Below are 27,759 nucleotides of genomic sequence, written 5' to 3'. Positions count from 1 at the left end.
CTGATGAAAGTCAACGGTCACACTCTGGTCCTGACCTGCAAAGTTTCCATGAGAACGGAGATGTTGTTTTTTTTTTATTTCTACCTACCTACTGTAGATATCCTGGCTCAACTTTAAGTGAAACTGGGTGTCATCTTAAATTTATTAATTTCAGGCCATTAATTAATATGTAAATCTACAGAAAACTAGTAAGGCAATATATTACTTGGAGGTACTCAGAAATACTTTCAGAATCTATTTTAGTGATTAAATAATCAATTTTCTTTGCAGTCATTTGCCATCTGATTAGCCCTGGACTGTTATCTGCTAAGATTCCCATTTTCAAAAAGTACAGCTGCATGAATTATATAATAAAAAACTGCTTCCTGTAATTTATTTCTGCTGAGAAAACACAATAGAGATTGAACACGAGAGTTTATGTGTAACACATACACAGACATATACAGACATATACAGCATTCATGCCTCTGTATTAAGGAGTAATAAATAGGAAATAGTGGTAAATATCACTGGGATGCTTTAAAAACAGGAGGCACATGTGAGAAATTTAAAAATAGCTGTTGAGCGAAAACGAGTGAAAAGATATTCATGTAAAAATGTGGTGGATATTTATGTTTTATATTTATTTACACAGTTTGACTCCTGCAGAATCAAACAATTTAAAACCTGCCTAACTGTTTGGTTTATACAGCAAAAGTGCAACAAAGAGACCTATTCTGTGGTGAGAATGAGAAGAACAGCAACAGCCTGTAAAGACAGGAGAGTTAAAGGTTCTGTGGTGAAAGTTGTGGGGAAAATCTATAACCGAGAGAGGCAAATGTGACTTTCAACTGTCAACCAAATGTCTTGGCTACCCTTAAAAGATGCCATTATTAGATTAGTGTGTGAAATTCACCTATCCTAAAATAGATCTCTTGCTTTATTTCTTCTTCTTTAACATTTAAAGGTAAACTCCTGCTTGAATCTTGCAAATTAGGCATGTTTGATCTAAAATGGCTAAAAGTCAAATGCTTTTTTTTCTTTTTTTTTAAATCAAGACAGAAATTCCAGCTCAGCTCATTTTAGTGGCAGTCAGAAGGTTGAATGTGTGTCCACGCAGTTAAACGGACAGGTCGTCCGCTCTTGTTCGGCTGCTGGTGCCGCTGGTTCTGCTGAATCTCCGCTTGTCTTTCTGATTGTGAGCGCCGCCGGGGCAAAGCAAGAGCCTGTCGGAGCCTCCATTTTGGATCTGTGAACAGCTGATCTCCCTGCTGCCGGGACCGTAGCGACTGTTGTCGTTCCTCAGGTAGGGGTCGTCCTGGATCTGACTGGGGTTGGTCTTCTGCCATCCGTGTGAGTAGCAGCCCATCTGCAGGAGGGTGGCCTCCTCTACGGCGGCGGCTATTTTGTGCTTCTCGGTGGCCATGTTCTCTGAGTTCTGCTGGTGCGCCAGGTGGTGGTTGGGGAACGCAAGAGGAAGGAAGTGTGTGGAGCCCATCATGCACTGGCTGAAGTCTGGAGGTGGGGTGGACTGTGGTGGAGGGGACAGAGAGACCTGTCGGCCTAGCGAGGCCTTGTTAGCCGCCGCCGTCTTTCTGCTAAACAAGTGCCTGCAGAGGATGTTTAGCAAACATTATCTGACACAACCGGCACGAATGAGGTTTGCATCCTTGAAGCTCAAAGCTCATTTAGCGGTCCTACCTACAGCAGTGCCTCCACGCCAGGTGTTGCAGCTCCAGCACGCTGAGGACCAGAGAAACGCCGGAAACGGCCAGCATGAACACAATAAAGACATTTTTCTCTGTTGGCCTGGAGACATAACAGTTCACAGGATGAGGGCACGGCCAGGCCTAAAACACAGAGAAGTGGGCGAGAGTGTAAGAACCGAGCTGTGTTTTACACTTGACAATGAAGAACTTTCTGTTTTTACCTTGCAGACATACAGAGGATTAAGGAAGATCCCGTACATAAAATACTGGAGAGTGAGAAACACCACCTGTGGAGGGGCAGCAATCATTTCATCAGGCGGAAGTCACACCTTTGGGCTGCAACACAGCTGCTCTTTCACTGCTGGACATACCTCCATGATGCTTCGTATCAGTATACTCAGCACATAGGTCTGTAGTAGCGCTCCCCTCAAACGCAAGTGACCTCCACCCTCTTTCTCTCCGTGCTTCTCCACTTCTCTCCCACCTTTCTCATCTTCTTCCCCACTGTCATTTCCTCGTCCGCCGCCGCCCGGGTCCTCCTCCTCCCCTCCCCCTCCCCTCCCCGCCTCCCTCCTCCCGGCTCCTCCTCTTCTCCTCCCTGCGGACCCTGTGCATGGCGTGACCCATGTAGATCAGGCTGGGCGTGGACACAAACACAATCTGCAGCACCTGAAACAGAAGGATGAAAGGTTTCATCAAGCCTGATGCGCTTGCTTAGCGTCCGTTAGCTTCCAGCCTGCTGCAACTCTGACTCAAACTGCAGTGGCTTTATTGGTTTTGCTTAGATGGTGGCGTGCATTTCTTTATTTACCCAGTATCGTATATGTGCTATTGGGAAGGCTCGGTCATAACAAACGTTCTCGCAGCCTGGCTGTTCCGTGTCACACTTGAAATCTTCTTGCTCGTCTCCCCATGAGGACTCGGCGGCGGTCCCCAGCACAAGGATCCGGAAGATAAAGAGGATGGTCAACCACACCTGTGGAGCAAAAATGAACAAGTTAGAAAGGAGATGTTCCCGAAATGCTGCTGAAGATGACCTGTGAACAATATCATCGCCAGATTTTAGTGTTTTGGTGTCTATTTGCCTTTTTTGATGATTTCTGCATAGATGTACTGTATGTTTTTGTTCTTATGCCACACCTTTCCAACAGAGGTGGAATGCTCCTGCACCTCCTCCAGGAAGTTCCCCAGTAAGCTCCAGTCTGCCATGGCTGTTTGGACTAGTCTTCTTTTTTCAGCTCACCTGGTCGCCTGTGACTTGCGCAGGTATCTAACGCACCTGCAGAAGAGCACACAGGTATCGTATATATTGTTTGCATTAAGGCTTATAAAACAAATTAGTACAAGAAAGGATGATGAATGTATAATGGGAAATAGCTGTAACCACAGATTTTAACCAGGTTAAGCTAAGCATCAGTTGTGACTTTTGCTTATTTTGATGTAATTTCCTGTGACTATAACATGTCTGGCTGAAGTTCTGTGACTGTAGTTACAATGTTTGCTTGTCTGCTTGGCCTCCCTGGACCCACTCCTCCCCACTCTTGAGTCTGTCTATAAAAATGACTGTGCCCTCGTCTTATATTAGCTGCACTCTTGGTTCTCACACTCCCATCAGTCTGTCTCAGGGGAAGGAAAAGTCAACTGTAAACACACAGTTGGTAAAGTCTTGAGTGTATACAGTACATATTCCTAGTTTATTCCTCTAAAGGCCATTAAAAACACAGGAAAGAAACTGCAATTCTTAATTCCTGAGCAGCTATTTGTCGTCAGAGAGGATGCAGTTTCTTGATCAACTGACTCTGGAATTTGTTTGATTTCTTATTTAGGCTGAGTTGTGTCTCACCGATAGACAAACGAGTGTAGTTTGGGAAGGAAATGCAGGCTTTATTAATGCGTCTTATGTTTGTTGTCGCTCCGGGTGAAGGCTGAGGCTGCGCCGATAGTGAGCGATCAAACGCCACCTTCTTTAACAAAAGAGGACAGAACATCTCCAGAGACGGGTGCTGCTTTAGCACATGTTTAGAGATTGCTGTCGATAAGGTTGTGTGATTTTTTGGGATCATTTTCCCTCGTTGGTCCATTCGGCACCCACCAGTGTCTGTTTTGAAGGATTCCCTTCACGATGCCGTCAAAATAAAGTAGAACTAGGAATTTTACAAATTGTATCTCAGTGTGCTTTAAAGACCCGTCCCTTCCTGTTTGTGTGTATTTGGGTGTGTGTGCATCGTTCAAAAGTGCTCCCAGAGTCATTAATAACAATATTACTTCCCTGTATAGACTTTCGCCTGACCTTTAGAGACATGTTCTTTTTGCTGCTTATCAGCACTCAAGTATTGTTTTTCATCCTGCCTCTACACACACACACACACACACACACACACGCACACGCACACGCACACGCACACACACACACACACACACACACACACACACACACACACACACACACACACAAAGGTCTGAGAATGTTTTCAGTCTGATAATGACAATTAATCCTCAGTCTCAGTCAACTAAATCTGCTGATAAGCTAAAACGTGGATGAAAGGCTGCAATAATTCAGAAACATACATGTTAAATATTGGCCTTTAAAAAAAATTGATATCACAATAAAACCAGAAACAAACAGAAATATCGTTCATGAATTTTAAAGTAGAACAGGCTAAAAGAGGACAGAAACAAAGAATAAACTCAGAAATGCTCTGTAAGAATTAAAAAGCAGGAGGAAAAATAGTGTATGTATAGCATAAAAACGCATTAAATATTTTAGGAAAACCCAACCACAATCCTGGCAGCCAAAGGGAGGCACGAGAGGTCCAAAAATTAATTAGATTTAATTGAAAAATCAACTTTTGTCACAGTGTTGGAGGAGAAGAATGTTTTTAAGAGAATATCAGAGGAGGCCGATATTATCAAAGCTGACACCAGATGTCAGCCTGCGGGCTTTAATCATTCACGCTTTTGTGTAACAACTGTGCTTCTGAAACTTGATTTAATACAGTTCATCCAAAAAGGTTCAGGCAGAATGTCAAAATCTGGTTTGTAACCATTAAATACAACATTAAAGTGACAACCATACCTGGGTCACATGACTCAGGGACTGAAAAGCATAACACTTATGACCCTAAAATTCAGCATTTAATAATATAGATAAAAAGGTAACAACAATCATATTTTAACTGATTTTGATAGTTCTAAAGAGCTCCTGCATTATTCAGTTAAGGTTGCGGCTTCTTCTCTGGTTTTAAGTGTGCCGTACATTCAAGGGGGGGACGGAAAGCCTCGGACGGAAAGGCCTCCATCACAAGAGTGTTATCCAAGATTTGAGCGAGGGGAAAATAATTCATTTGACTGAATACTGCTTTGTAATTGCATAGGTATAAAAGTGAGTGTTTCTCTTACTGTGCTCTGATACGCTCTTTAAATTATAGTCAAAACTCATTTGAACTGCATTCTTTGGCTAATTACAACACAACTACTAACAGTTGTTATTGTATATATCGGTTATTACAAAAATGCTTTTAAATTTGCATAAAATTCTGTTGTTGGAGGTGTTCATTTCAATTTTGTTAAACTTACCTGGGTTCAAGAAGCATCTATATCAACACATTACCTGATTTTAGAGGCAGGAAAACTGCAGCCCAGGAAGTCTTGTCACAGCTGGATTAAGTGGCCACTTTCCTCTCTTGTCTGTGGTGACTGATGGCTGAGGCGTGTCCCAACACCTCTTCGCACTGATCTACGGCGGTCTGGTGTCAGAGGAGAGGTCAGATGAGGGCAGGAAGCTGGCGTTCCGTGCGTCGTTGTCCGGCTTGAGATGCTAAATATGAGCGCGGAGGTGAAACCGTTCGGCTGGTGTGGAGGCATGAGCAGCAGAAAAGTTTGTGTCTGTGCTGATATGCACCACAATGAAGTTGGTACCAGCCCCCCTCCCCCCTCTCTCCCTCTCTCCCTCGCTCGGTCCCTTGCTGTCTCCCTCCCCCATAACTCCATCGTCTACATCTACAGAGGAAGTGGGCCTCGCTGCCTGTTATTCAGCTCTTGTGTACGTGAATGTGCATGTTTGTGGTGTCTGGCATCTAAAGGAAGTTAGATATTGTATTAGGACACAATGGATGCAGGTCCTAATCTAAGTGCCATTCTTTTTATGCCTTCAGACATACATTCAGTGTTACTAGAACACTCAGTTTCAGATTGAGTGTTGCCAAACGATCAGTCAGCAATTGTTTCTGTTCCCATCACTCTGGGCTCAAGATTAAGGAAATGGAAGAATTAGCTCCATGAATTTGGAACAAGGGCTTCTGACTTGGCTCCGCAAACCTGATTCGACTTGATTTTTTAAAGTAAGAAGAAGTAAAAATGAATATTTGTTACCTTTCGGCCCTTTGATAAATCTGTATTTTGCAGTTACTCAGACAGTTAATGTCAATTTTCTGCAACGTTCTGGATTATGTACTCATGCTTAGATTGGGAGTTTGTTGTGGGTTTATGTGCAAATTAAGTGCTTGATTGCCCTGAAAGACTGATTACTGGGAGAAAGTGGAACATTTCTATTTGTTGTCCCTTCCCAGTTTATGGATTATGCAAGAATTTTCATCTTTGACCATTTAATTGACCCCCAACAATCTTTAACAGCATCGACCCCTTCCAGTGATCTCTCTAAGTGTAGGGATGTGGACTGTTTTAGCTCCCCTCTTCCTTAGGCCGGGAACATTGAAATAGGAATGACTATTCTGTTGAGTTGCTCTAATTGAGATATTTGACAAATTCCCTCAAAACATGCAGCGTGTCCCAGAATCAGAGCTTGAAGTGAAATAAAGAAAATGAACTTTTTTTTTGGCCAGGAGCTTTGTTATTTAGAAATAGGGTGACTGATAGAGACTGGGACGATGTCCCGGACAACTTGTGATAGTGTCAAATGTTTCCCTCCAGGCACCTCTCTGTGTATGTGTCGTACAAATGATCAAAATTCCCCTCGATTCATCCCAGATAGCAGCTACCCCATGTGACACTTCCAAAAAAGAATGCACTCCTTCGTTCTCTGTGGTCAGATGTGATTGATAAAGAAAGAGTTGATCATCTCCTGGATAAGGAGGTGGTTAAAACCCAAACTGCATGTATGAAATCAAAACAACTTCCTCTTGAATGTAGAAAAGCTGCTATTGTTCAATAAAAGAGCACCAGAGCTTCTATAGTAACAGGGAGAAGATTCCTCTAGATGCAGCATTTCCATCACAATAACTGTGCAAAAGCTGTTGCGGCTAAAGGATTCATCTGTTTGCCTTCAGTCAGTCCTTATAACTTTTAATCCAAATAAGAAAAAAGAAAGAAATGCATGAGGCCCCGAGGTGATGGGAATGTCGGTTTCACGACTTGCAACTCATGACCCCTTCATTACAACTCGCCTTTGAAGAACCAGCATATCTTCTTCTCCCCGCCATTGATCAACAAGGTTTTATCTTCCTAAGTGAGGGTTTCATCTTGTTCAAAACAGATTCTGATTTGTGTAAAGCATCACAACAACGCTTTTTTGAAGCCACCTGTCAACTTTGAGAACTTTTCTGCAGGGGGCTGGCATCAATATTGTCCTCTGTAGTCTGGTTTTAAATTTATTTCAAAAGATTTATGTCTACAGTGTTGACTTCTAGTGCTTACAGATGATTTCTACTGTTGTTACATCTAAAAACGGATTGATTTACACATTTTCTGTTGCAAACATAAGAAATTGGTTTTGCTCATCATTATGGTCCCGCACCAGCAGCGGCCCTGCCTCACTGATAAATCAGAATCTAATTTAAATCACCAAACCAGCACCCTCCCAACACGGATAAATGGAATCAGCATCGTAATCCTTTGCAGATCGCGCTGTTTCCTCTAATCTGTGTGAAGGAAACGCTGAAAAGTTCCACTAAAAGATACCGTATCTGCCGTGCGTTACAGTGAAACTAGAATAGACTTTTATGGACTTTTATTTTGCTCTATTTTGCATTTTCTTCAAGCTACATAAAACACATAAATAAAACAACACAAATGTGCAAATATATAATAATGTTTTATTCCTGGAGCAGCCAGGATCACTCATAATGAGAGTCAAAACAGTCCTGGCCCTTCTAAACATTGACCCCAATAGACCCCAACAAAGTGTGTGCTGTGGTATCTGGGACCAAGATATTAGCAGCAGATCCTTCTGTTGTCAACATTAGACATAGAATAAACCGCACCGCAGGCAAAATGGAGGGTTTAGGACTTCAGCTCACACGTATATTCGTGCTGTTTGGGGGACTTTCGAACCACGTGATGTGAAGTTTAGAAAAAAGAAGACGATCTGTCTGATTAAAGGGCTAAAACCTTCACAGAAGTGTGTGGCGGAGCCTGTGATTTAAAACCTAGGTGTTCACTGAGGTTTATCGTCAGATGAAAGTAATGTGTTCCATGATTAAAGAAATATTCACATTGACTCTTCTCATTGTCTCCTCAACATGTGAACAGAGACTCATTCACTTGCTCCTATCATCCTGGCTGCTGCTCTCACACCTATGTGTTAGTGAGTGTGCGTGTGTGTGTGTGTGTGTGTGTGCGCGCGTGCCTGTGTGCATGACACCTTCGTATCAATAAGCACAGGGCTCCAATGAGGAACAACATGCCATTCCTTAAAAGAAGTCACCACTGGAGATGCACAAAAGCACAAGTGCACATGCACGTACACTCACACAGACACACACACACACTCACAAACACACACAGAGAGACGTGAACTCTGCACAGTCTGATGCCAGACTTATAATACACTGGCGTTGCAGCACACACCATGAAGGTCGGTTTATCTCAACCTTCGCACGTCCTCTGACACACAGTTAACTGCTGTGAGGAAGACAAAGGGAGAGAGTGGAAAAGAGACAGAGACAGAGACAGAGGGAGAGAACAACACTTGGAGGTAGAGGAGATGAACTAGTTTTCATACTGTATGATTCCAAAACCATTCTGTCACAACCATTTTGATTCTGGACAGAATGTAGTGATATTATGATGATGACATCATTTTAGCTCTTCTGTGTTAATCATAGACATATAAATCTAAAAATTGTGAATGTGGTATATTCTTTTCATGTATATTCACCTAATGTATATTAATATTAACCTTTGGGTTAACATGCTGCGTTGATAATGTCTGCCCCCTGGTGGCCACAGTGTAACAGCAACCGACTGAAACGTCATTGAAAAGTTTGAAAATTCACTTTTGATGTCTAAAAACACCATGATCAACTTAATCTGCTAAAATTGAACGTAAAAGCCCAACATAGCAGAAAACTGTAACAGTGCAAATAAACCCCATATCTATTTGTGTACTGTTTTATTTTCATTCATCATTTCCTCAAATATGTATAGTAATTTTTTAATATTTTAATTTCAATAATTCATCCTACGCCAGGATAATGTTTCGTTTCTCTCTATAATTACCCAGTCAAGCTTCTGAAAAACAAGAGTGACTTTGTTTTGGGCTCATTCAAGCCTCAAAGTTCAAACATCTGTCGGAAAATGTCAACAGGTTCTGCGCGGCGCGTTTATCAGACACCGACGAAACGTCTTCTCCCCCCTCATCACAGTATCACTGCCTGGACATGTCAGCTGGGCGTGTGGCTCCAACTAAGGACAGCTGCTCTCATTTCTCTGCCTCCATCCCCCCTTCATCCCCCTTCCTCCTCCCCCCTCACATCTCCTTTTCTTTGTAGTTCACATCTTGTCTGACTCCAGAAGAAAGCAGACATCCTCTCTCATGGTTGGTCTCATTGAATCTCCTGAGCTAAACGGATCCACACTGATGATTTTGACATTGGATGAATTTCCTGCCTGACCTCAGCTCATCGGATTCTCTGATTGCTTCAAAGATTTGCTGGACTACAGAGCAGCACTGTGTTCCTGCTGCATGGCACGGTAATGTTCTTATTGATAGAAAGTAGTGCAGCATGAAGAGTTTTGCATTCATAGCTGATTTGAAAGTGTAAAACAGTTTCTTGAGGGTGAATAAGATACTTTGACTCCAGTTTACAGCATATTGATGGATTTCGTCTCCTTTCCTGTGCAGATGCTGACGTCCTGCACACTCCTGCTCACTCTGCTCCTCTGCTCTTCTCCTGCATCCTCCTCTCCTCTGATGAAGGTAAACTCTAGTGTAACACGTTCTCAGGAGGGATTTATTTTTAAATGATTATGGCTCCATTTTCATTACTTTAAGAAAGATAAGATTAATGATGCAAAGGTTGGGTCATTTGCATCATCACTGCAAGAACGTGGGTACCAATTATAAACTTGGGAATTAGATAAAAGTATTGTACAACAATATTGTACATGTAATATTTTTCATACATGAATGTTGTATTATTATAGGTATTATTACTATATACAAATTAACTTTTGTGTATGTTATTTAAACTAACCCAAAAGGGAAAAAATTGCATCTTTCTATTTTTCAGCAATCAGCATCAACACTGTTGCATTTATGTTTTAAAACTGTTTTTAAATCTCAACTTTTGAACAGTTGTAAAAGTCTTGTTTGGTGCTAAACTGAACTAAAAGAAGTACAGCCTTTTAGCAGCAATAATACCTTTCCAGCAACACTGAAATGAGAGCCTTCTGATGGTGACCTACAGAAACATGTAGGTAGAATACTTGGAAACAAGTGCCAGCAGGTATTCTGACTCAGGTCTTAAACATGTCCAGTGATGGAATTTTCATGTAATTTTCCACTTAAATCCATCATGGGCCATCACAGCAGAAGAAGACTGCTGTTGACCTCTAGCTTTTGACAGCACGAAAGAGGAATAATCTGGTACATCCCTATCTGTGTATTTTTCACATCTTTTATGCGGAGCAGCTTCAAATATGAATCTATGTTTTTCTATGCATATGGTACACATGATGAATGAAATTTGTGAAAAAAAGAAGAAAATCAAAGGATTGGAGATTGATGTCATACCTATACACAGTCAGCAGGCCCTGTGTATCATTTGTCTGCAGCAACACACACACACACACGCACACACACACACACACACACACACACACACACACACAATAGGAACATCTGTTGTCTCATCTCCAGCTGACATCTGCTCCACTGCAAACCTGCTGTTAGTAACCAGCTGACTGTTGTCCCTCTGTATGTGTGTGTGTGTGTGAGAGAGCGTATTTGTATATGTGTGTTTATAGGTGTAAGACTCTTAACTGTAATATACAAAGCTTTATGGCACTGAACAAAGAGGATGATTTAAAAATGCTAACAGGATGTTGAAAATGCATCTGATCAAGTGCAAACGTGTGTGTGTGAGTGTGTGTATGTGTGTGTGTGTGTGGTGTGTGTGTGTGTGTGTGTGTGTGTGAGTGTGTGTGTGTGTGAGTGTGTAAGCATGTATGCGTTGGGCTTTCTGACCTGCAAATTAAGAGGAATGCCTGCTAAAAGTGGTGCACCGTTTATTTCCAGTGTTTGGTTATTTCAGTTTTTCGCTTACGTAAACTCCATTTTCACTAAGTTCAACCTATACAAATACATTTGTGAATTTTAACTTTAGTACTTTTAAACAAATCTACTTATACTGTTTCAAACTGCAATGTAATGCCAAGTATCATTACATGTAGGCTATCACCACATATACATTCAGACTCTTAGGTAAATAGTCTTCCTGTCTTGTTCACTTTTAATTTATTGGCATAAATACCTTTGATTTTACTTGCATATTATATTAGATAATTTTACAATTTAAATTAGTTAAATTAAAGTTAGTACCAGTACATGTGTTTATACATATATGCATATAAGTCAGGCCTGTGGTCCGCCCGCAGGCGTGCAGGCTTTTGATATTCAAAAGTGGGAGGTCAAAGGTCACCATCTGGATTGTGAAGTGCACACACTTGTCATTTCCTTGCATTGTTGTCCATTCATTCAAATGCATTGTGCATTCTCTCACTCTCAGGAAGAGTCCGTCTGTGCCAGAACAGAGTGTGGAGCCGGTCGAGAGTGCGTCCCAAACAACCGAGGAGAATCGGTCTGTCGCTGCTTACAGGTTGGGTTACCAGTGGTTACTCATAAACACAACAATATCAATAAACCACTTCAATTTCAATACCCTACATCAGAGGCACAAACACAAAAGCTAAAAGCACAGTGTGCTAACCAATATATTTAAATATAACACAGACAATAAAAAAACAAAACATGAATGAATGATTTCACACAAAATATCAAAACAGAGGAATAAATATATTCACAGAAAAGAAAATTAAACTATTAGATATACAAAAGATTTAAAAAAAATCTGCATTTAATTTGCACTTAAGTTGAATAAATCATCTTTATTAGAGGAAATGTAGCCCTTCTCTTGTGCATTTCCCCTGCAGCGATGTGGTGAGAGAGAGAACTGGGTGTGTGGCAGTAATGGCAAATCCTACAGGAACCACTGTGAGCTGCACAGAGAAGCCTGTCTCACACAGACCAAGATACACACAGTCCACCAGGGACACTGTCAGGGTAAATACTGGATGGATGGATGGATGGATGGATGGATGGATGGATGGATGGATGGATGGATGGATGGATGGATGGATGGATGGATGGATGGATGGATGGATAAAAAGTCTATTGGCTGTTTATAATGACATTTTTACAGATGAATCCATACGGATTACTTAAAGTGCTCCCTGTGATCATGTGTAAATGTGTCCTTTGTCCCTGTCTCCAGAGAACCCCACAAAGAGAGACGTGAGCCCCAGTAAGACTCTTAATCTTGTCCCCAAACTTTAAATCATTTTCTTTGCTTCTAGTTCACAGTCATTAACTGCACAGCCTTGCACTGTTATTTTACTTAACTTGTATGCTGGTGTGCTTGTGGAGTTGTGTGCTTCCTGTCTGATCGCGATTGGTTAAGACAGAGAGTGATCCAGTGGATTCAAGAGGAGGTAAAATCTGACAGCCCGGCCTCGAATGTCTCGTCAGCCAATGAGCTTCTGCACATGTACTTCAAGGTCAAACCTTCACAGTTTTCTGAAAGCCTCGGTCCATTTGCAGAGTTTAACTTATTTCTGTCATTGTAACTGACTCTAAAAGGCTGTGATGCGTTTGTGTGTTACAGACATATGACAATGGGGATTCAGAGCTTGATTCCAAAGAATTTCTGAGCTTTCTGAAGCATAACGAGACTGCGCTTCACCTCACTTACTCGAAAAATCTGGAGACTAACGCACTACTGAGGTGCGTGTGCAGTCAAGGCATCACATTTTGTGGCAAATAAGTAGACCCACATTCTGAATACATCACTGACATCCGTGTTCTGACGTTTTGGTTGAAGTGCTGGTTTCGATTGCTCCTTCTGTCCCTCAGATCTCTGTGCGTTGATGCTCTGATTGAGCTTTCTGATGAAAATGCAGACTGGAAGCTGAGTTTGCAGGAATTTGTCAACTGTCTGACTCCCACCTACCACCCCTATGAAAGAAGTAAAGACACCTTCACTATTAACTCCCACAATATTCAATTTTACATTTAGTATTTAATTGCTGTGAGAACATGGATTTGTATCTACAACCTGTCAAGCATATAAAAATAGCCGTACAGTTGCTTTTTCCGACACATTTATCTGCACGTTTTGTTCCATTGGTGCATAAAGAATGTGCTCTGGAAGATGAAGTGTTTGAAGATGGGGCTGAAACTCAGATGGAGTGTAACAAGTGTGTGTGCGCCTGTGGGAACTGGGTTTGCACTGCTCTGGCCTGCAATGGTGGGTTTGTACCCGTACGTTTATGGTGCAGAAATGCTAAAGGAATGGGTTTCACCTTTTTTTTCCTTCTGCCTCCCAGGAGAGCATCACAGTCAGGAGTTGGCTGGGGAAGGAGGAGAGGAAAAAGAGATGACAGAGGAAGAGTGGAGTAGGAGAGTGGCTGAACTTAAAGCTTTACAGGTACAATAGCATTATCTTTCATTTATCATTCCCTTCAATTGCAAGAGGAACCTATCCTCTGTGTTTCCTTAAATTGTTTGATAAATTGACCTTTTATTTAATTTTTTCTACATTATTCAACAGGAGAACTTTGCCTTGGAGACCTAATGCCAGAACTTTGGGGCCGCTGTCAAGTAGAAAAATTCTTTTGGATATCAAGAAAATGTCATTGCAGTTATACTTTGTGGATTTAAAGTGTTATATTGTTCTATTGCATAAAGGTTTCTATGGGTTAGGAGTTTACAATGTCACAGTTTTCTAGCACTGTTACAGAAATTTGTAAAAAAAAAAAAAAAAAGATATTTAAGATGTAAAACTGTCAAGATCTAAAATTACTTATAATAAATTTCTTATTTAAACTTAAATTGGCTGATTTATTGTCAAAACCTTCAGGGATGTACATGAAGTCAAGTGGAATTTCAGTTTATTGTTTAACCATAAATGTACATATTTATGAAAAAATTATATGAGCAATATATTTCAACAATGTGCTTCTGAAAAACATTAAAACCGAGTTATTGGAAAACAAGGACAAAACCCAATAATATAATAAATCAAAATAACATTTTCATCCATCAATAAGGCCTCCAGACAGGCTCTTCACCCCTCATGGAGAGACACGCCCCTTCTATATAATTGGTCAATGCTGTGACAACATTGCGGTCCTCGGCCATAGAGTAGAACTGTTGATTCTGTCCATAGTAGAAGCTGCCGGGCTGGAAAGAACTACTGTGGTTGAGTGGAGGAGGTGGAGGAGATGACAGGTATGAGGTGTAGGTGGTGGGCTGGGTGGCGTAGGAGAAGGTAGGCAGGTGATGCATTCTGGGACTTGGAGTGAAGGGGGAGCTCAGAGAGGTCACCTGGCCCAAAAATGAGGGCTCGCCTGTCCAGAGAGAGGAGGAGAATGATCTGCAATCTGAAGCGAAGAGACGGCATCATGAGCCTATTCACCACAAGGTGAAACTAGAAAGTAGAGAGAGTTGCACTGAAATATTTCCAGACCTGCTGATGCGGTGCTGCAGCTGCCTGGTCTGAAAGCCCCTGATTTCACCTCCTTCTGCCTCTGTCCTGAAAGAAAACCAGAGCAGTAAAAAAAAGTGAGTGTGGTTTTTATTTTCTAGCCATCATTCTGACTAATACACCGTCTACTGACGTCTGGGCTGCCGCTGTCCATCCACGGTCACCTTGATGGCTTTTTGTAAAGTGGCGATCTGAGGTGGTGACATCAACACATTGATGGAAACTGTGAAACTCTTGCCTGAAAAATACAGTGAAATGCTGTTAATCTATGGTTTTGCCTTCCTGTCTCCATGAATTTTATTTACAATCACTATGATAAATAATGAATGTAATGACTAGGTTTTTATTGTTATAAGGCAATGATTATTGTTCAGTAAATGGTGTTCCAACGTGAGGAAAATTATTTTAATGAGCAACTAATTGTATACCTCTCCCACTGCGACCTATGAAGCGGAGGTCGTTGAAGTGGGCATAGCCCTGCTTCATGGTTGCTGTGGCATTGCGTAATTCAGCACTGCTGTTTTCTTCATTGCCGGCCATGACAGTAACAACAACACCATCGGGAACATCATTGCCCAGGGCAAACACCTTGAAGATGGAGACAAGTCAGCACTGGTGTTCAACACATTGGTAATACAATTCAGTGGTCTTGTTTGGCATTTAGCTTACGAACTGAAAGTCCTCTAAGGTTAATTCAAACAGATAAATGTGTGTGATTTCTCACTGTGAATGGTCGGGGCAGGGTCTTATTACACCTCCAATGTTGGGGCAAGCTTGTGCAGAGGAAGTTTGGGCTGTCTGTCTGAACAAGTCCTCTGGGTATCCCCATTCTGGGTTGCTGGATAGTCCCCACATCCTGGTTCTCCATTCGGTGATGACCTGGTGATGGCATTGGCCTATGCTTCACCACAGGATCTAAGAAAGAAAAAGCTGTTTTTTTTTTTTTGTAGTATCACTAATGTAAATAGAAGTTGTTTATTTAAAACCTATGAATGAATTATGGAATCAATTCCATAATTCAATTCAATCAATTCATTCAATTCCTTTCCATACCTTTTGTGATTTTTTTAATTTTTTAATTTTTATTTTTGGCGATTAAGGCACTAGAGCACGAAAAATAACCCAAAAACTACATATACCGTCAGCCCGCGTACTGTGCATCTAATTGCGTCATCAAAGCGCGTCGAACTTAGTCCAAAAGAAAATCGTCAACATATGGAGCCATAGTGCCTTTTCCGGACGTTTTCGGTGAGAATTTTTAGTTGTTCTTGTACCATTCTTGTACTCAATCCCTTTGATCCCATATCCCTTCTCTTGTTCCCGTCAGCTTCTTTTAACTTTGGCATTGTGTGTTTTCACCGCAGTGTTTGAATAGGAGGGAACTGCGCTGCATTATTATTCAGATTTTACTGCCGGAGGGGTAGTTACTGCGGTCACACCACCTGTTTCCTCTGCATCCACCTGCGTGTGTGTGTGTGTGTGTGTGTGTGTGTGTGTGTGTGTGTGTGTGTGTGTGTGTGTGTGTGTGGTGTGTGTGTGTGTGTGTGTGTGTGAGTGTGAGTGTGAGGGACAGGAGGTGAATGAACGATGGTTGTTGTGTTTTCAAATCTATTCTGCTATCTTGTTATTTTAAGCTGTTGCCTAAGCTTCTGTCTGTGTAGCGGACTAGTTTGGGTTTGGATAAGACCCCAACCATCACAGAGTGAACATTCCTCAACACACTGTCCTTTCTTGACCCTGAAATTTCACCTTGTACAGTTGTTGGATCTTAACTTTTAAACTTGCCAATAATCTACTCCGTCTGAGTCTACTTTAGTGCTATGAAATTGTCATCTTAGTAAAGTTTTATGGAAAATGTTTCAGTAATATTGATGTTGATTATAATGTTGATTATATAAAATAGCCATACACCAGTTACAATAACGTGCGTTAATCATTCTTGTTTCCTTCTTAACATCGTCTCAAATCAACATTATTGTTGCAAGGATTATAAAGGCCAGCTTTGAAAATGAGGTTGGATACTGAAGTCTTGGTGTAATTTGATGGTAATATTTTCTCTCTGTTTTGCTGACGTTGTCAGGTGGCGGCGTTTATGAGCGCCATGGCTGGCTCCACTGCCTCCAGTTCTAAAGACCGGCCATCATCCAGGACCAGTTTTATTCCAGAATTACAGAGCATGATGTAAGACACACAGAAGATAACTCACCCCAGCAGATCAGAGGACTTGTGCTACTGAACAGACTGTTTGAAGCCATAGAAACCTGGGACAGACCCAAAATAATCTACTTAGGAAGTGTTTCAATCAATTATGCTTTGCATTAGTTCATAAAGTTGCACATTAATTGTAATTCAATATAGATCACAGTCTGCTCATCAACACTGAAGACGTGTTACGTGGCTAGAGAAAAAAGGCGGCGTTTATTTATTTAGTTTTTTAATTATAATTTATTAGTCAATTGATTAATTGAAAATCAGCTGCAATACAGAAACAAAATCATTTTTAAACAGTTGCCCTTAAAGAATTTAGTATATTTGAACCACACAAATGTTCAATGTATGTACTCTAGTTTGGATGTTTTTGCAGAAAATTTAATTTACTTGCTGTTTTCTCAGTTGTACTACAATCATAATGTGTTATGTACGTGTGCACACGACTGTATGTGTGTTGGGGATACTCACCTTTTGTTTTGAGATCTGTAGAGAGATGTTGGTGGTCAGAAAGGCTCAAACCAAATAAACCCCAAAACCTAAAACCAATGTTGCGCTGGTATCTAACCTCTGAACCTGAAGCCAATGTGGCCACAACCTCAGACCAAAATCATCCTCACCTGTATAATTGACAGCTGTAAGGAGCCAATGGGAGCAGGGAGGATAACAACAGAGAGGCTGTCTTGTGTTTGTATGTGACAGACAGAATGGATGGAGAGATGCAGTGAAAGAGAAGAAACAAGGGAACGAAAACCCTTCAGGATGTGGCTTCAGCTTAGTCAGCCATCATGGAAATGGCCTCTCTGGATGCAAATTTGGGTTGACCAAATTGTGGTGTGTGTGCCGTGTTTGAGAGATGGAATCTGATTGTGCAGAGAAGGAAGGCAGAAAGAAAGGCGAGAAAGAGCTATTGTTTTATTCATTGTGGAATTGTGTGTTAATCTAATAGAATAGAAATCTAATAGACCAAATATATGTCTGATGGGAATAATACTTCTATTCTGGCAGAATGAATAATATATCCTGCTTAAAGGGATTGGTGCTAAAGTTTGTTTATTGATGCTTTGGTGAGAACAGATAAAACTGTGTGTGTATCTGACTCAGGTTTGCTCTGGGAGATGCCCGCCGGCCTTTACACGAGACAGCAGCTCTGGTGGAAGACATCGTGCACACACAGCTCATTACTATGGTAATGATCCCTTGATGTACAGATCCCCATCCTGATCAAAATTTTAAGACCAGTTTGAAAAAGAATTTTTTGCATTGTTGGATCTCGAGAAGGTTAAACTTTTTTTCTCATCAGAGAATACAACGTTCTTCCACCTTTCAGTGTCCCATATTTGGTGCTCTCGTGTAAACTCCAAATGGGCAATTTTGTGCCGTTGTAGGAGGCGAGGTCTTTGAAGAAGTTTTGATCGTCCTGTGTCTTGACGGACAGCCAATTGGATCCTCCGACTCAGGGCCGGTGAAGTTTTTTGGGTTCTTTTTTTGAAGCACCACTTAGAACCTTCTTAAGGTCCAACAGTGCAAAATGTGAAGTCTTGCAATTTTCAGCTGTTTCAAAATTTTGATCAGGAGTGTATAATGTGAGAAGGTTGTATTATGGCATGCTGATAGTTAATAAGGTGTAATTACGATTTATTAGGGATGCAGAATGATAATGTACATGATTTATACACAAATGCAATGATAGAAAACTGCTTTATGCATATAACCGATACAAGTGCTAAAATTACCTTAATTTGACTCAGAACTGTGAGATTTTGCTTTACAACAGTTCCCATATCCATATGTGGAAGCTTAGTTTGTGCTCTCTGTTGATTGGTTAGCTGCATCAGGCCTGTGAGGGAGCTGCTCTCCGCGGGTCAAGGGTCATTTCAGCCGAGGACATCTTGTTCCTGATGAGGAAGGACAAGGTAAGGTTATTAACATATGATGAAACGATTATTCGCTCTTTTTCACTGTTGATTTCCCGGCATGTCTCCATCAGATGAAAGTTGCGAGGCTATTAAAGTATCTCCAGTTCAGAGATTATAAATCCAAACTTTTCAGATCTCTGGAGGATGATGACCTGCTGTCCGACACAGGTATTTATGCAGCTTCTGATACTTTGTTGCCCTTTATGATATATCAGGAGGATTTATAATGAGTCGTGATTGAATACTGTCCAGCTGCAGGCGGAACTGGTGCCGGTCAACGGCGGCAGCGACTGGCTCAGGATTTTCTCACCTGGATGGATCAAACGGGTGACTTGCTGTCACTGGCCGAGCGCCAGGAAGGTGACCCCATTAAACAAGAGCGACTAGAGGTCAGAGGTCACTGAGACCACCATGTCCATGAAGCATGTTTAGCAGTGATGTGTTGATCAGCACGTCTCTTCTCTTTCAGCGTTCAGAGCGTCAGACCCGAAATATGGACCAGGCTCAGTATGCCGAGTTCTGTGAAAGTCGGCAGCTCAGCTTTGGTGAGTTTATCCTCGAACACTCACATTTTAGACATCAGATGCTCTTTTGTACCCTCTCATTGCTTTTATATGTGAATCTGTTTCTATGAATCTTTTAAATGTGCAACCACTTTTGAGTCTAACTACAATTGTCATATTTGTGAGGATAAAATAAATACATTTGAACTAAAAACTTTGTCTTAATTTGTCTTAGCCAACCACATCACTCAGGATCTAGATGTCCCTGTGGAATAGCATTAGGAGTGATGTTAGATGATATTTAGCCTTTTTTATTAAAGAAAATGCAGCTGTTAATGTTTTTCCAGCTAAGAAAGCGTCAAAGTTTCGAGACTGGCTGGACTGCAGCACGTTAGAGCTGAAACCCAACAGCCTGGCCATGGAGATCCTGTCATACCTGGCCTATGAGACCGTGGCACAGGTATGTAGAAGTTGTCCCAATGTTATTTTTCATGTAAAATCAAATCAGTTCTCTCCAGAACCATAATTAACCTTTCTCCTTCAGATTGTGGACTTGTCTCTGTTGGTGAAGCAGGAAATGACTCTGAAGACCAGTCCCATCAGTCATGTGATCTCTGCCAGCTATATTCACTACAACACTCACACTGAGGTGAGGTGTACACACACACACACACACACACACACACACACACACACACACACACACCAGTATAATCCTCATTTTTGATAAACAATTAACACTTGTTCTCAATATTTTTTCCCACAAGGTAAAGAAGGATCCAGACTCACCTGACGCCACTCCACCTTCGACCCCCAGCTCCTCAAAACCCTTCCTCCAGGGTAACGGCAGCATGGACAGCCGCACACGGCAAAGGAAACGTAAGAAGGTGGGAAATGATCCATTGTTTTCTCTTTTCACTTGTTTCCTTAGTGATTTTTTTACCTATGCTAAATCCACATTGTCTGCCCATCAGTCACCCAATATCTAGAGAAATAACTGAATTTCTAAACCATTTCCTCCAGAGCTGTCCAGCTACCGTCGAGCCTCCCACCGGTGCCATCCAGCCTTGTCACATACGAGAGGCCATCAGAAGATACAACTACAGACACACAGTGTGTACATACACTATATTCATAATGCGGGCAAAGATCAGGCTGAAATAACATCAAGTCATCATTTAATTGGTTGATTTGAAATTAAGGTTTTGGGAGTAGGGACAATGGGGTCTATTCATTTCTGTCCAAAATAAATAAAGGTAAAGTCTGGCAAACCAAAAAATAAGTCATTTTAAATAATCTGCCACTGAAATCTTTTATTTTGAGCTACATTAGTCAACCTACTTGAGTGCTGCTAAAACATGTGCTTCTTTCTCTCCTAGAGTGCTTATTCGAAGAGTGGGATGGCCTTCCTCACCTGCTAAAGTCATTTGTTACACCTCTTTTTTGGAATTTGAAACACTTTGTATTTTTTTTGACCAAATGTTAGTTTACTTTCAAATTAAATTTTCAAAGAAACACCGAATGCACTTGTTTTTGTCACCGTTGAAACGAAACTTTATTCATCACTAATACAGAAACACATGTTACTGGCGAGCATGCCCAAAACGCGGCTTGGTATGTTACATGAGCAAAAGCACACAGGTGCAACCCTGAACAGTCATAACTGCTGAACAGACGGGCTCATTAATACAAACAGACTGAAGTAAGATTTGTTTTTCCTCACAGAAGCTGCTGATGAGATCACAGTGAGTGTTCTGTGTGTTTGTAGCATGCGTGTGCACAACTCTGTGGTTGGTGTTGCTCAATATTTAATCCCACTGTTGATCAGAGCCTCCCTCTCCATCAGCAGCTCTCCGTATCGCTGCTGAAGTTCTCTCTCCCTCTCCATTTGCCTCTCCACATCCTCTCGTAGGGCCTAACGTGAGAACAAACACACAGATGAAGTCAAACATTTGGAGATTACACGTGAAGAGAAAAAAAAACCCACCTAAAAACCGCACATCTACAAATAATAAATGATAGTGGCAATGTAGACGACACCTATTTGAATTTTCACGTGTCAGATTTACCTCCTGTCTCCTGGGAATCGCTATATCTTCTTGCTTCTTCAGCTGACTAAAGGTCTGGAGCTCCGTGGCAGCCTGCTCCACCTGGTGAGCCACATTTGGATAATATTAGAAGATTCAACAATGCTCGAGTAAATCCCTAAACTCTGATCAGTTTGCAGTGCATTCTGATTCAAGAACCTACAGTGATTTTGTTCTAATCAAGTTTCTACTTTATGGCAGAGGTCTAGTACCTGTTCCCATAGTTCATTGTGCTGCTTTAACAGCCCGAGAGCTCTGGACTGAAAGCCACCCAGCAGGATTTTGAGTTTCTTTTCCAGTTTTGCTGCTTTCCGGGCCTCTGCTGTCATGTGAGCCCGGTTCACCTGAATGGAGAAAGACATTGGTGATAAGACCAGAGTCTCCAGCAATACATTATGATGTAAATGCTACTTGGGATGAAGCTCCATTGGTTACTTATTATGCTTTGCTGACCTCAAGTTTTTTCTCAAAGCTTTCAATGCGGTCTTTCTTTGATGCAAGGTTAGCTCTGGTGTACCTGTTCTGAGTTGGCAGATACAGAACCTGCAGAAAGATTGAATAAAAAAAAAAAATCCTTTTAAAAACCAGTTTAAGTGACCAAACCTGAGTTTTAAAGGAGCACAAAGGAATGTTTACCTGTCCATAGCATTCCTCCCACACCTGGCTGTAAGCCTCCATGCTTAGATCGCCATGACCCATTCCAGCCTTAACCACTTCCATTTCTGCTGCGAGTATCCCTTTTGCCTGTCAGTGTTTTTATATCAATATTTATATATACCGGTATATATTTTTTCTATAAAACAGACCAATTGAATCTTGCTTTGTTGTTACCTGCTCCATTTCCTCTGGGCTGAGCGGCTTATAGGAGTGTGTTTCCAGATAAGCTATATGTGATGCGTTGTTAGACGTTGAGGTGGGGCCCCTGTTTTTGCCGCGCTGCAGCTGACTGGCAGCATTATTTGTTGGGTGGTGCAGACAGTCATGGTGCAGCATGGTGATCATTTCCTGTTTGATCAGCTCCTCTGCTAGCTGGAGGTCTGACAGCGGCTCCATGGATGCGGGCCGCAGGACAGACTCGTTAACCTGTAGGGACATACGGCAACAAACTGATATGACAAGAACTTTATAAAACAATTGCTGTCCCTCTCTTGTATTATGAGTGCTGAAACAATCCCAAAACTTTACAACTAAAATGGCTTGCATGGGTTACCTCAGTGGGTCTGGGGAGATCTCTCTGAACAGATGTGTGCCGCAGCTTCAGCTCCTTCTCTCTTTCTGCGTCCAGTTGCGCCTGAACAAAAACATCACGGTAAAAACTTTAAGTCATTTTGATCATAAAAAACACTCACAAATTATACTCTCGTGCAGATGAACCCCGTGTGTAAATACCTGTTTGCGTGCATCCACCTCGGATGCGTCTTCTGTAAATCCGCTTTCGGTCTCCATTTCTTCCAGCTCTTTCTCGGCGTTTTCAGGAAGAACAATCTCAAAATCGTTCTTGGGGGCTGGGAGTGACAGCAGACCCTGCCTCAGCTGCTGCAAACTTTCCTTTTGCTGTGGGGGGGAGAAATCATTTACTCGGTATTTTCAAATCTAAATATAAATGATGGATGACTTTAAGAGAAAACAGGAAGAGGCTTCACTTACCGCGTGTTTAGCATATGCAGGATCAGTCAGTTGCTCCTCGGCGTTAATATTCAGTTTGTCTCGCAGAGGAGTGCGGCCCGGGGTCAGGCCTGGGGTCAGGCCTGGGGTCACAGCTCCACGTGGGGTCATTGCTCCACCAGCTTGAGGGGTCATGCTTTCCTGTCCTTGACCCGGTCCAGGGGTTCTAAAAAAAGAAAAACAGCATAAGTATAAATATTAACACTTGAGGTGTAAATGGAGGACGAAGAGAGTGGCGGGTATAAGCACCTGAATGGTGTGCTGAGAACAGTGTTGGGCGTTTGTATCTGCTGCTTTTGAGGAGTCACTCCACTGAAATCACTCTCATGCAACGGAGTATTCAAGCCTCCTTTCAGAGGAGTATCGATGTTGGTCAATGCCATAAGGTTCTGGGCTTCCTGATAACACAAACACGTGCATTTTATTAAGACAATGTAAATATCCCGGCGTATACTCCAGATATATCTGTTCTTTCGTTGTTACCTGTAGAATCCTGTCCTGAACGGCAGGTGTGCGTGGGGTATGTAGGCCTGTTACAGTGTTGGTAACACTGTACTCTGACAGAAGGGCAGAGGAAGCAGAATTACCGCTCTCGCTCTCTTCAGCAGCTTGACGGGCGACCTCACTGGCAAGGCCTAACTTGACAACTTCCTCTAGCTCAGCATCACTGATCTATGAAGAGCAAATGAAAGCAATACATTGCTTATTTTATCAAGCTGACTTGACAAAAGTGTTTGGGATAAACTGGACACCATCTGCAGATGGATTTTGCCTACTTGTGGTGCTGGTAAAACCAATTTGGAACGTTTCTTGGTGAATTCAGCCACTCCACTGGTCTGCAGGATGGCAGAAGGAAGATCGCTTTCCTTCTTCTTCTTAATCTTCTGTTTATCTCTCTTTCTCTCCCTCTCTTCTTGCTCACTACAAATACGCACACAAGAAAATAAATTTTGTTTAATTTTCCAAAGTGATATGTGTGTTTTCTAAACCTGGACGTATGCTACAGACTTGCGAAGCTCTCCATCCAAGTGCTGCTGTCTCAGTCGCTTGAAGTTGGGCTCCAGATGTTCAAACTGCTCCATAGTGGTGTCATAGAAACCCTGAAATAAGAGGTTTACAAATTACTGCACTGCAAATTAATATTTGCTGTGCTGTTTTGTGTGGCGTCTGCATTTCAATAATGGTTACCAGAGCAGGTTTCTTCTCAAAGGGGATTTCAGCATTGTAGTCTACTCCTCTCTTCTTCTTTCTCTTCTTGTGAATGTTAATTCCTGCCGCTCTCAGCTCTCGGCGCTTCTGGAGAGCTGCTAACCGTCTGTACAACCACGAGAACATTGGTCATTTATGTTAATTTTTTTGGACAATATAACTAGTTTCATTAGTGTTTCAGTCAAAAAAAAGTTTAGTTAAGAAGAACCAGCAACAAAGAAATGAGGCACTGACTCACCTGGCTTCCTCTAGCTGTTTCTCTCTGGCCTTCCTCTTAGCTTTCTTGCCCTGGGTATTAGCCAGTCGAGCTCTGGCCTCAGACAGCATCTCCAACTCATCTACAGATAGACAGGGGAAAAAAAACAATTTAGGACCCCCACAGCAAATTCATTATGCAGACATTGTATTTGATTTCGTGGCAGCAGATCTCGCTAGACGCTAAAGCCATTACTCATCACCGTGTGAGATGACAAACCTTCGTCCATGTCCACTGGGTCAGGTCTGGCAGGTTTAGTTTCAGGATTAGGGTCGATCTCTCCTGGTTTTAACTTCCGTGGGTCATCTCCGACTTCTTCCTCATCATCTCTTTGTGCTGCTTTGTCCCTACACACAAGCATTTGCATTTAGTACAAGCTGACTTAATTTGTCCATATTATGTAAAGCACAAGTATTAATTGCTAGTTTATTACAGATTACAGTTGAATCAATCCTAAAAGAAAGTGTTTTTATTTTAGGATTGATTCAACTGTATATGTCTATATCTATATGTGTTTATGAAGATGTGTTAAAATCATATCATACAGTAGATATTCATAATGTTCCAGGCACTGGGCAGCAGTACGTCCTATGATGGGAGCAATGGTTCTCCACTGAGTTGGCATAAGCTTGGCCAAATGTAGAAGCTTCTCCTCTTCTTCTCTGGACCATTCTGTCTTCTTAATACTGGGGTCTAACCACTCGTACCTGCACAGACACAAACATGGCACAACACATCTAATGTTAACAAGCTTAAGATCTCTTTTAGACAAGGGTAGAAAATTCTTCCAACCTCATTATTTATTAAATCTGCTTTTATAAACCTCACAACTAGGTAATCTTACATTTAAGTGCTTCAAAAAATGGTATTACTGCCATCACATGTTCGATGAAAACTCACCATCTGGCTTTGCACTGTTTAGCAGATTTACGGTGTAGCAGGGAAGCAATACGAGACCACTGGTTTTTCCCATATTTCATCACCGCTGCCTTGAGGATCTCATCCTGCGTAAATAATAAGATAAGACAGACACATTACATTTATTATGGATTATTTTTCTTTCTCTCTTATGCAATTCCCCCCCAATGAAAAACATTTTCTAAAAAGGGGGCAAGTGTACTGATTTTCTGAATGGCAAAGATGTGACTGACCAGAAAATTTGTACTGAAACAGAGGAATGAAAACTTACAATCATTCATTTTTTACATGAAATGAAAGCAACTACAGGCACCGATTCATTAAATTACCAAAAATTGAGATCGACTACATATAATATACATCTATCATCTGCTGTGCTCGTAAAATTAAAGAAACGTTGTGAGGATTGTGGAGACGCGAGGGTATCAGACTATGCTCTTTGCAAGTGACCTAATGACAATCAAATCGCTGCAACAAAGTAATAACTAGTAAGTTTCTTGTTGTTGGCCATTAGCCAGCACTTTATAGACCATGCATTCCAACTTATCAATAGAAATTCGATTATCCCGGTAGCACCACAAATGCAAGATTTTGGCTACGATGGGTTTCTTGAATTGAACATCAAGCTTCATGCTTGGACTTTAAGATTTCCGAGCAGCAGTTAGCATCATGCTAAAGCTGCTAGCCAAGTAAACACGTACCTCAGTGTTGCGCCAGACACCTCCTTTGATCATAATTCGCGGCATCTTGGCGGTTTGTTGATGTAGTCCCCAATAAAAGTGTAAAAACCTGTATCGACCACACCGTGAAGTAATGTGGGATTCACCGTTTGAATTCTAAATAAACCAAATGCGAAAGAGCAACAAACGTGTGCCACAACGGAAACTTAAAAACCGGAAGTACTTCAGCTTGGGCGCTTCAGCCCAAATGCATTCTGGGTATATGTTGAAAATCGCGTGATAATAAATAATTTTGCAGAGCAACAAATCAGATTTAATTTATGTCCCAGAAAGATCAATCTTAATTCAACGTCATTATTTCTGCACCTAATATATGATACGCTGTTTCATTTCCTCAGTGTTCATAGTTTGCTTGCATTGTTAGGAGTTTAATTCTATGTATGCCTCCTATGTTCAATGTGTGCACAAATATTAGCAGCAAAATAGTTCAGATTTACATTTTTAATTATATAAATCAATGTCAGCAGTTTAACAATCCTACCATCTAACCATAATTAGAGGAAGTTAGTTCAAGGAAAGTGTGAACAACATATTGAATTAAATGCACAAATATGTGGTTTTATATGTGATGTTTTTATTTTAACACCATTTCTGACTTGTTCATTTAACACAAATGATACAGGACAAAATGTTATTCACACATTAGCGCAACAGCTAACATTAACATCAACAAGACAACAAACATGCACGCAAAGGACAGAGATAATGGCTGAAAAGCAGTCAATCACTATGAAGATATTAATGCCCTTTCACTCTGCATGAGTTGTGCAAGTAGACTAATGAATGTTCAATTGTTGTTTTTAACCTCCCTTGTGTTTGTAGGTTTTTACAGTACACAGTTTTGCTGTCCCAGCTATGCAAGGTTTATTATTGCAATGACATTGCAAGATGGCCAATGGTCAGATAAAACAATCACAAAACAGATAATTTCCCCCTCGCCGAAGGTGTCCTCATGTCTTGTCCACTGATGGACAGCCTTGTACCCTTGGCCCTCCTTGCACATGGTGTTTGTTATGGACAAATTAAGTAGCACAAAAGTGAAGCAAAAAAAAAAATAAGAACCCACTGAGGTTCCTAATCACGTCTCTCTACCTAATAGTGTCCCTGCCTGTGTGACACTGGTGTCCCCAGTTGGTACTCCTTCCAGTACTCCTCCCAGGTCCTCTAAGAAGGACAAGTACTCTCCACTTCTGTTTGACTCATAAGCAAAAACAACAGTGAGAGACCTACCCTCGACCTGAAGGTCAAGGCTAAGCTGAGTAGATATAAGAAATGAACATTTTATTGGGGTATGGGGTATTTCTGTTTCATCCTCCAACTACTTCCTAATTGTTCATAACATTTCTTTGCTTCATTGATATGATAAAAAAAAAGTTTTTACCGGTAATGTTAAGAATGATTATAAAAAGGTCTGTCTGGCACAAATGGTGGTCAACTCTTATTCACTTTGACTTCATGTCATAGTCTCCTTCATTACAGAAAATAAACCGGCGCACATGTGGCACTCTCCAGTGATCAGCTCAATCTCACGCACCTGTTTCCTCCAGTATTTAAACCCCAAACAC

The 27,759-nt window shown here is 41.4% G+C and overlaps 4 protein-coding genes and 1 pseudogene across 11 annotated transcripts; 2 read left to right on the top strand and 3 right to left on the bottom strand.

Annotated features, from left to right (window-relative positions):
* Positions 1 to 397: 397 nt before the first annotated feature.
* LOC130534181 (gap junction alpha-5 protein-like) lies at positions 398 to 5,594 on the bottom strand (annotated as a pseudogene).
* On the top strand, positions 2,837 to 13,824 carry LOC130534183 (follistatin-related protein 1-like). 3 transcript variants are annotated; one of them, XM_057048177.1, is made up of 13 exons: positions 2,837 to 2,985; positions 9,416 to 9,462; positions 9,544 to 9,617; positions 9,769 to 9,843; positions 11,654 to 11,743; positions 12,078 to 12,207; positions 12,419 to 12,448; positions 12,571 to 12,701; positions 12,809 to 12,927; positions 13,057 to 13,169; positions 13,340 to 13,450; positions 13,530 to 13,630; positions 13,754 to 13,824. In XM_057048177.1, the coding sequence occupies exons 4-13, from the start codon at positions 9,769 to 9,771 to the stop codon at positions 13,775 to 13,777; spliced, it is 924 nt and encodes a 307-aa protein (XP_056904157.1). In that variant the 5' UTR covers positions 2,837 to 2,985; positions 9,416 to 9,462; positions 9,544 to 9,617; the 3' UTR covers positions 13,778 to 13,824. The 3 variants fall into 3 exon arrangements, with proteins under 3 accessions (XP_056904157.1, XP_056904158.1, XP_056904156.1); XM_057048178.1 differs by lacking the exon at positions 2,837 to 2,985 and adding an exon at positions 6,741 to 8,619; XM_057048176.1 differs by lacking the exon at positions 2,837 to 2,985 and adding an exon at positions 6,742 to 8,619 and having other exon boundaries at positions 9,416 to 9,617.
* Positions 13,825 to 14,076: 252 nt separating this feature from the next.
* runx2a (RUNX family transcription factor 2a) lies at positions 14,077 to 15,966 on the bottom strand. The gene is made up of 6 exons (XM_057048300.1): positions 15,903 to 15,966; positions 15,414 to 15,619; positions 15,118 to 15,277; positions 14,823 to 14,927; positions 14,672 to 14,737; positions 14,077 to 14,585 (listed from the first exon to the last, which is right to left on the bottom strand). Exons 1-6 carry the CDS (start codon positions 15,964 to 15,966, stop codon positions 14,245 to 14,247), a joined length of 942 nt encoding a protein of 313 aa, XP_056904280.1. The 3' UTR covers positions 14,077 to 14,244.
* Positions 15,850 to 20,841, top strand: supt3h (SPT3 homolog, SAGA and STAGA complex component). 6 transcript variants are annotated; one of them, XM_057048170.1, is made up of 13 exons: positions 15,850 to 15,937; positions 16,770 to 16,870; positions 17,600 to 17,716; positions 18,002 to 18,086; positions 18,727 to 18,813; positions 18,888 to 18,984; positions 19,075 to 19,205; positions 19,286 to 19,361; positions 19,667 to 19,779; positions 19,864 to 19,968; positions 20,087 to 20,206; positions 20,343 to 20,434; positions 20,701 to 20,841. In XM_057048170.1, the coding sequence occupies exons 2-13, from the start codon at positions 16,782 to 16,784 to the stop codon at positions 20,738 to 20,740; spliced, it is 1,152 nt and encodes a 383-aa protein (XP_056904150.1). In that variant the 5' UTR covers positions 15,850 to 15,937; positions 16,770 to 16,781; the 3' UTR covers positions 20,741 to 20,841. The 6 variants fall into 6 exon arrangements, with proteins under 6 accessions (XP_056904150.1, XP_056904149.1, XP_056904153.1 ...); XM_057048169.1 differs by having other exon boundaries at positions 19,069 to 19,205; positions 20,343 to 20,432; positions 20,699 to 20,841; XM_057048173.1 differs by lacking the exon at positions 17,600 to 17,716 and having other exon boundaries at positions 20,343 to 20,432; positions 20,699 to 20,841.
* Positions 20,842 to 20,846: 5 nt separating this feature from the next.
* cdc5l (CDC5 cell division cycle 5-like (S. pombe)) lies at positions 20,847 to 26,374 on the bottom strand. The gene is made up of 19 exons (XM_057048166.1): positions 26,156 to 26,374; positions 25,437 to 25,540; positions 25,082 to 25,243; positions 24,756 to 24,883; positions 24,519 to 24,618; positions 24,260 to 24,386; positions 24,080 to 24,171; positions 23,848 to 23,992; positions 23,555 to 23,743; positions 23,321 to 23,469; positions 23,054 to 23,237; positions 22,796 to 22,960; positions 22,617 to 22,697; positions 22,238 to 22,489; positions 22,043 to 22,150; positions 21,860 to 21,949; positions 21,619 to 21,750; positions 21,389 to 21,469; positions 20,847 to 21,234 (listed from the first exon to the last, which is right to left on the bottom strand). The coding sequence occupies exons 1-19, from the start codon at positions 26,198 to 26,200 to the stop codon at positions 21,121 to 21,123; spliced, it is 2,448 nt and encodes an 815-aa protein (XP_056904146.1). The 5' UTR covers positions 26,201 to 26,374; the 3' UTR covers positions 20,847 to 21,120.
* Between the last annotated feature and the right edge of the window lie 1,385 nt (positions 26,375 to 27,759).

The sequence above is a fragment of the Takifugu flavidus genome, chromosome 11, assembly GCF_003711565.1.
Source record: "Takifugu flavidus isolate HTHZ2018 chromosome 11, ASM371156v2, whole genome shotgun sequence".
NCBI lineage: Eukaryota > Metazoa > Chordata > Actinopteri > Tetraodontiformes > Tetraodontidae > Takifugu > Takifugu flavidus.
Note: the sequence above shows the minus strand (reverse complement) of the source record. Positions and strands in the feature narration are given on the sequence as shown.

What these genes read in the sequence shown, in the direction of transcription:
- cdc5l (XM_057048166.1), bottom strand. Translation starts at nt 26,200, where the DNA reads ATGCCGCGAATTATGATCAAAGGAGGTGTCTGGCGCAACACTGAG. An exon ending in TGGTTTTACCAGCACCACAA is followed by an intron (nt 23,744 to 23,847) that starts GTAGGCAAAATC and finishes TGCTCTTCATAG; the next exon opens with ATCAGTGATGCTGAGCTAGA. An exon ending in ATCTCCCCAGACCCACTGAG is followed by an intron (nt 22,490 to 22,616) that starts GTAACCCATGCA and finishes ATGTCCCTACAG; the next exon opens with GTTAACGAGTCTGTCCTGCG.
- runx2a (XM_057048300.1), bottom strand. Translation starts at nt 15,966, where the DNA reads ATGGTACAAGAACAACTAAAAATTCTCACCGAAAACGTCCGGAAAAGG. An exon ending in CCCTGCCCCGACCATTCACA is followed by an intron (nt 15,278 to 15,413) that starts GTGAGAAATCAC and finishes TCCATCTTCAAG; the next exon opens with GTGTTTGCCCTGGGCAATGA. An exon ending in CATAGGTCGCAGTGGGAGAG is followed by an intron (nt 14,928 to 15,117) that starts GTATACAATTAG and finishes TGTATTTTTCAG; the next exon opens with GCAAGAGTTTCACAGTTTCC.
- supt3h (XM_057048169.1), top strand. Translation starts at nt 16,782, where the DNA reads ATGAGCGCCATGGCTGGCTCCACTGCCTCCAGTTCTAAAGACCGGCCA. An exon ending in AAGTCGGCAGCTCAGCTTTG is followed by an intron (nt 19,362 to 19,666) that starts GTGAGTTTATCC and finishes ATGTTTTTCCAG; the next exon opens with CTAAGAAAGCGTCAAAGTTT. An exon ending in ACTACAACACTCACACTGAG is followed by an intron (nt 19,969 to 20,086) that starts GTGAGGTGTACA and finishes TTTTCCCACAAG; the next exon opens with GTAAAGAAGGATCCAGACTC.
- LOC130534183 (XM_057048177.1), top strand. Translation starts at nt 9,769, where the DNA reads ATGCTGACGTCCTGCACACTCCTGCTCACTCTGCTCCTCTGCTCTTCT. An exon ending in TTCTGCACATGTACTTCAAG is followed by an intron (nt 12,702 to 12,808) that starts GTCAAACCTTCA and finishes TGTGTGTTACAG; the next exon opens with ACATATGACAATGGGGATTC. An exon ending in CACTGCTCTGGCCTGCAATG is followed by an intron (nt 13,451 to 13,529) that starts GTGGGTTTGTAC and finishes TCTGCCTCCCAG; the next exon opens with GAGAGCATCACAGTCAGGAG.